This window comes from Colossoma macropomum, unplaced genomic scaffold (assembly GCF_904425465.1).
Source record: "Colossoma macropomum unplaced genomic scaffold, Colossoma_macropomum, whole genome shotgun sequence".
In the NCBI taxonomy this organism is placed as follows: domain Eukaryota; kingdom Metazoa; phylum Chordata; class Actinopteri; order Characiformes; family Serrasalmidae; genus Colossoma; species Colossoma macropomum.
This window is the reverse complement of record NW_023494792.1, coordinates 15,819,997-15,826,995: the sequence shown is the minus strand read 5'-3', so window position 1 is coordinate 15,826,995 and position 6,999 is coordinate 15,819,997. Positions and strand designations below refer to the sequence as shown.

Genomic DNA, 6,999 nt, shown 5'->3' with positions numbered 1-6,999 from the left:
CAGAGGGAGCAAAGACCTGACTTTCCAAGCACAGGCCAGTTTTTATAGACTCTTACAAGCAGCCCAAAGCAATGACTGTGAAGTATTAGGGTACACAGTGAAGCTTTAATTAAAGTTCTGCAACAAATCACTAGAAGAGGATAACAATGAGCAATAATGAGAGATTTATACTATTTTTCAGCATCTAAATGCTTTGATAAAGGTCATTGGTTAAAATCTTAACTTGAGGTTAGCATTTCCCGAAAGAACCGAAAACAGAACAATAGATTACAAGTATAAAATACCCTACTTCATATTTAGGGATGTCTACACTCAGACTTTCTGCAAACCATACATTTTTCTTGAGCGTTAAACAGAATCAAATTTTTTGACAAGCTTCAAAAAGAAACAAATCCTAACATGACTTAATGGTAACTTAATGCTCATTCAGTTCTTAAACAGCTTCAGAGAAACTACACCATGACTCACTGCGTACAAGAACCAGAGCAGTGCAGTTTTGCTGCATGTAAAAAACTTTTACCACACGCATTATGTCTATTATATAACATAAATTATTGGCTAGGTTGCCACTAAATGTCTTTATAGACTCTGTTAACCATTCCACACATGATCCTAGGGTAAACAATACTCTGAATAAGATTATAATGCTGTCACTATTATAAGCAATGACAGAACTTTCACCTGTGAAAATGACACCAAAACCATTCCAAACTATTTTCTACATATAAACATGACTTTGGATATGTGGTTATTACAAGTATTAGCCACACACAGATGTTCTTCCACATTTTATTGCAGCAGTCCAACAAAAAATAGCCTCAAAAAAAAAGAAAAAAAAAACATCAACATTTCTTTTCATTACAGGGCTAATAAACAGAGAAACCAATTACTGCATACATACAATTTTTTGTTGGAAGTAACACCTTTGCACTCCTTTGAGATGTTATTGAAAAGAAAACACTATATTTAAATAATATTTATAAATATTTAACTTCACGTTCTTCTTGTAAATAGGTCTTGATTGTACAGTGAACTTCCATTGTTTGAAAAAAGTGAGGAAGACATTTAGCAGTACTGAGATGAATGATCTCTCAAAAACCAAAACAGAACACTATCTAAACACCACCCTGAAAGAATAATTCACTCGACGAGAGGTTATGTTATGGTCAATCAGTGACTGTATTTGGCAAATGGGAGGACACGATCTATCACCATTTTGTTGATGTTCCGCAAGCGTGAGTGAAAATCTTTTTTTGACCTCATCCTCTCCATCTCTTTGAATGGCCTGCATTTATTCATATATCTTCAGGCTCTTATTGTCTTAATATCTCCATTATTATCCATCATCTCTTGGAGGAATGTGGTTCTGGATAGATAGTACGGAAGGTCAGATTTATCCTAGGCCCTCGGTCGTGGTACTCCTTCGCCACCTGATGCTGTTTAATAGACCCAGGACAGTGACATTATTAACAAAAGGGCAGATGAGATTAAGAGAAAAATAACATTTTTTATAACAACAACATAACTGAGCACCATTAAAAAAAAAAGCTTATGAAAAGTTTTATTTCCCCCAAAATCAGTCAGAGCGCATTGCCAGCACAGTGCTATTGATCTCATGATGAACAATGGACAAATATTCATTACCACATGGACTATTTTGTTTTCCTTGTGAATGTCCTCTGGGGTCATGCTGACCATGTTGTTGCTGTCTAGGCCTGTCTACTAAGTGACCAGTCTGGACCAGTATGGTACATATTTCTGACTGCAAATTCAGAACAGTGTAATCCGAGACAGTCCCTGGGGAATCCGTATCTACAGCAAAGCTCTCCCAGCAAAGTTTGCCAACACTCCTTTACAGTTATGCAATGTGTCTCAAGAGCTATAAATATTTAGTGTGTTTTTCAAAGCACTCTGTAGCAAGTCATCCATGTTTGGCTTTAATAAGCCTTATTTGTGTCTGACTAAAAAGTTCCAATAAGAGCTTTAAAGTACATTCCTAGTTCAAAGTATGGGCCTAAGAGATGGTCTTCAGGTGTTACCATAAAATGTCCTTGACCTTTTCCCCCTTCTTTGTGTTCCCTGAAAAGGCCTGTTGCTATACTCCGTGCCAGCATCTAATAGCACCTCTACAGCAGGGGAGAATGATCTCCAACAGGCTTTTAGCATTTAGCTGACAAGACAGTGAATGTGGTGAACAGGCCAGTCTGATCTTTTTACACATGCAAACAGCACAGAGCTTGGAGAATTGCGTACATGTCCATTCTAGCCTTGTAAGCACTGCAGAGAACTACACAGTATGAAACTTTTTTCTTTGTCTTCTCACCCTGATACACATCAGCAAATAAAGTGTACATGTACATTCGACTTTCAAAAGCTATCAGTGTGACATATTTGAGTCAGCTGGTGACGAAAGGTGGTCACATTTCTTTAAGAGATCGTTCTTTAGCTGCAACAGTCAATGAAAGTTGTAACATTTCATTTCTGTTCTGGTAACTTTCTTTACTGTCACAGTCTATATAGTGAAGGGTTCTATTGATACAGAACAGATATTATAAGAATAAGTTTAACCACGCCTTAAATTCACAACGGAGGAAAAAACAATGCAATATTTACACTGAGACAATCATGCCAAATTTTAGCAGACCAAAGTTGTAGTAAAACACTCAACTTAATTGGCACAACCGATAAGCTAAAGTCAATGCTGCCCATTTTTACACAATGCCAAAAAATAGCTTCTCAAGATTAAAGGAAATGCTCTCAAAGAATTATGAGTGTACAGACTCCTATTACAGGTAGTAACAGATCAAACTATACCTGCCAGTCTTCTTGAGTACACCCCTCCATAATGAGGAGAGTCCCATGACTCAGAGGTATCCTCAATTTCTCTGCATATGTGTAATCCCCTTTCTCTTCCTACAACACAGAAACTCAATTTGTATACATAACACAATTACATATGTACACTAAAGTAAACTGTTGTGTAGATTGCTCAGTTGTCTGAGCTGCAGAACTAATTTATTCATGAGGGACAATTAACAAAGAAATGAAACATTACAGAACAGTTTAGAGTGCTTCTGCTTTTATTTAAACAACATGTCAGCTTTCTCCATAAACAATGCTGCCATTGCTTAAGCGATTTTGCTGACTAATGGCAGTGAAACTCATGCACACATGTCTACTTACCCTTCAAAATGTTTACATGGCAGTGCACCTTCTAAACATTTAAACCAGTCAGCTGATATTTAGCAAGTTTGCTGGCATTTCTCTTGCTGCCACTTACGAAGACCAATGCTGTAAGCAAGAACATCATCATTGACTCACTGGGGGCGGCTTCTTCCGGAGACTAAAGACTCGTGTGTCCCCTAGACTGAGGGAGGCAATGGTGGGGCGAGGGCCTAAAGAAGCTTCATCATCACTGTGCCAGGCAATGCTGTCCTTTCCATCACGGTACAAGTTACAAAGTAGTGAGTTAAACGTGTGTGAGGTCTCCCGCTCAATGGCCTGACGTAGTGTTATGAGGACAGGATGCCACTATAGGAAGAAGAAACGCATGTGTATGAGTGGGAGAAAGCTAACACAAGAAGGAGAAAGATATATATTTTATTGTTCTCAAGGCTACATAAATGCACACAATGCTGTGTACATATGCCTAACTGCATGTATACATTCCTATATATTTTTATTACCATATTTTATAACTAGAACAGCTGATACTTTTACCAGCCCTGTCTATTTATACCTGCATAATTTTGCATACTTCGATATCATGTATACGTAAAATTTTAACTTAATGTTTTATTACAGTTTGCTTTTTATTATGTCTGTTTGTGTGAGCACTCGCCAGAACAAATTCCTTATGTGAAAAATAATAAACAATGACTATTAATAATTCAGATTTTTAATAACTTTGAGACTATACAAACTATTGTGCAATCTGACTGAGAACATTCTGTGTCTATAAATATCAGGTGAGAAACAATAAAGCAGTAATACACAATTCAGTAATGATACATTTGTACAGGGCTCTTATGAAGACCAATATGATATTCAGACATACTGAATCAAAAATTATAATGAGAATAAAATGCATAAAGAAAAAGTGGTTGAAACCTGAGGGTTGGCTTGCATTGTGGAGCGAGAATATGTGTAAGGTAGTTCTCCATACCAGCAGGTCAGCCGGGGTTCGTCATACGAGTCACCTGAGCCAGGAAACATTTGACACCGCTATACAGAGCAACTGTGCTTAATGATTTATTCCCATGTTCTCAAGCTGGTAGTAGGCATACTTAAGAATGTATATTTGCACAAAGACACAAGAAATTAAACTAGTTTTTGCACATGTCTAAATAATTTCTTTGTAGTTTACTTTATTTCATTTTCTTTATAAGCAGTGTACAGACGGTGGCAGTACCCAATGTATGGGCTTTTAAACACCTATTTTCTGCTTGTTCCGAATATGGGAATAAACTGAACCGATTATCAGAACAAAAATATGTTTCAACAAAAAGAGCTCCATGAGAGCCTCAGTTAGACTTTGTATTGCTTGTCCAAAGCAAATATTTATTCCTTTGGTATATTTAAGGCTTTTTAACATGCGGCTACTTCTGGAAAGGATCAACCAAAGTGCTGGAGGCAGTAGCTGGTCTGCCAATTTAGAGAGGAAGAAGGACTGGAAAGAATGAGTCATCATACACGCACACACACGCGCATGCATGCACGTGCACACTTACTCGTTAACTCTTGTTAATTTTTTGTTTCACAGTTTATAATTGGAGCTGGACTTTCTAATTGATCATACTAAGAGTGAGTGTTTTCTCTCTTTCATTTGTTATCACTTACCCATCAAACCATAATTGGTCTTCTGTGACCATGGTAGCTCAGCCAGCAGAGTAGCGAACATCCAGTCTGCCTCCTCCAGTGGCAGAAACCCAGGGAGAAGCCGCAGTCTGGAGAAAAAACAGACAATGGGATGCAGAGAGACCACACCTTAGGGGCAGGAACAATCTCTAATGGAAATGTCTTATAGGTTATCTATGCAATAATACCTGGACACTCCAGTGGGCCCTTGGCTGATCTCATAGTCCCCAGCCTCTCTGAGAAAAAAAGAGAAATTGCACTTTTATTTCTATTCCCTCATGTTCCAAGTTGTGTACTAAAATAACAGAGTGCTCAAGTATCAGTAAGAAAATAAAGATCACTTACTCTATCGCCTTTTCCACGGGTATCACTCTGACCGGCTGGAATAAATTTGCAGAGATGAACAGAGAAACACAGGAACAGGAGAAAGATATCAAGTCTGCCCTCAAGCCACAAAACACAAGGCTATTACTTGGCACTTACATCAGCTGGCTGATGGAACTCATACGTTCTTGGCCCAACGTTCCATGACCCAGGCGTTGGCTGCCTACCTGCTACTGACACAGTGGGATGACATCTGGTATGTATTCATACCTTCCTGAGTAAAAACTGCTGCATGCTTTTATTCTTTGTAATAAAAATAAAGCTGTACACACACATTTTCTAAGCTACTTATCCTTCTGGGCCGCAGGAGGAGCTGGAGCCTATCCCAGCAGTCACTGGGTGGAAGGCAGGATACACCCTGGCCAGGTCACCAGTCCATTGCAGGGCAGACAGACACATACATTCACACACCTAGGGGCAATTTAGCCTGTCCAATTGGCCTAACTGCATGTTTTTGGACTGTGGGAGGAAACCCACACAGATCACGCAAACTCCACACAGAAAGGGCCCTGGTCACCTGCCCGGGAATCGAACCCAGGCCCTTCTTGCTGTGAGGCGACAGCTCTACCCACTGCGCCACTTCTGGACTACAAACTGGTTTATTAAATCATAAGGTCTAAAAGTTTCATTTAGTCCAGGACAACTTCAAGGCTGGGATAAAGCGGGTATTTCACAAGGCAGGATTTCTCAGTTAACCAAATAAGTTAAACCAAACGTCAGGCCTTTCTAGGAGAAGAGGTAGGGCTAAAGTACACTGCTAAGCTCCAATGCTGCCGACCTTACTCATTTACTGACCTACTTTGTGAAATGCTATCAAGAACCAGTTTTTACTGGAAGAGGACATAAGAGTTTGCTTACCTGAGGGTGCTGGTTTGGCCACAGGTTTGGCCCAGGAGCCCTGCACCCTCGCTCTCTGACGTTTGTCACCCATACAGGTCAACTAAAGAGGAAAATCCTTTTGTTAAAATAAAAAATCCAGTGCTGTGTTATGAAAAAAAAAAAATGTCTTATAGATCCACAGAGGCTCATTCTCAAATGCATTCCTACTCCAAATATTGTGCACTATGTGCGTTTCGGCTTCTTCAACCAAATTATGCGCTACATGTCTAGTAGTGAATTATGCACATCGTGATTAAACCCTTAATGGCTCTTTGCGATACATATTATGCACTGTTAGGGTAGAGAACACATTACTCTAAGACCTACAAAGTGCATTTCGTAGGGAGTAGGGGCAAAATGATATTCGGCCTGTCTCTAATAACCTATATGACCACTAGTAAATGGGACTTTGCTGGCACCTTCAGGCGGATTTCAGTATAAACCGTGCAGTTACAACAGCGTGTCCACTGACTCTACAAAGCTCTGCAGCTGTTTCCTCGTTTTCGACTAAACTTACCCTCGGCCTAAATGATTAAACCCTTTAATAGGTAAGGGGTAGAATCACACATATGTCAAACACTGTGGAGCTGTAAGTTCACTGAAAGTCTGAGGCAGAGACAAACATTAACTTAGCATGCATGCTAACGTTAGTACCAACACCAAGAAACTTTCACATATCCGGTCCGATAAGCAAGTCAGCCTTCATTCAAGACGTGCAAAAAGGCTCAGCATGCGTGTAAAAGAGCTCACGTGTGATGGCCGAACTGAAGAACGTCTGTTTCTTAGTATAAAGGTGAGTTTTATAAGAAACCACTTCAGTATATTGCAGACCTATTCACAGAGCGTCCCATTAATCCGTCCGACTTTATTTAGCCACCA

General features: G+C 39.5%; 1 protein-coding gene across 2 annotated transcripts; it reads right to left on the bottom strand.

Annotated features, from left to right (window-relative positions):
* Positions 1–775: 775 nt before the first annotated feature.
* On the bottom strand, positions 776–6,999 carry alkbh3 (alkB homolog 3, alpha-ketoglutarate dependent dioxygenase). 2 transcript variants are annotated; one of them, XM_036576213.1, is made up of 10 exons: positions 6,871–6,999; positions 6,100–6,181; positions 5,341–5,414; positions 5,203–5,237; positions 5,046–5,093; positions 4,840–4,946; positions 4,111–4,199; positions 3,322–3,531; positions 2,815–2,913; positions 776–1,436 (listed from the first exon to the last, which is right to left on the bottom strand). In XM_036576213.1, exons 2-10 carry the CDS (start codon positions 6,170–6,172, stop codon positions 1,344–1,346), a joined length of 828 nt encoding a protein of 275 aa, XP_036432106.1. In that variant the 5' UTR covers positions 6,173–6,181; positions 6,871–6,999; the 3' UTR covers positions 776–1,343. The 2 variants fall into 2 exon arrangements, with proteins under 2 accessions (XP_036432106.1, XP_036432108.1); XM_036576215.1 differs by having other exon boundaries at positions 5,341–5,411.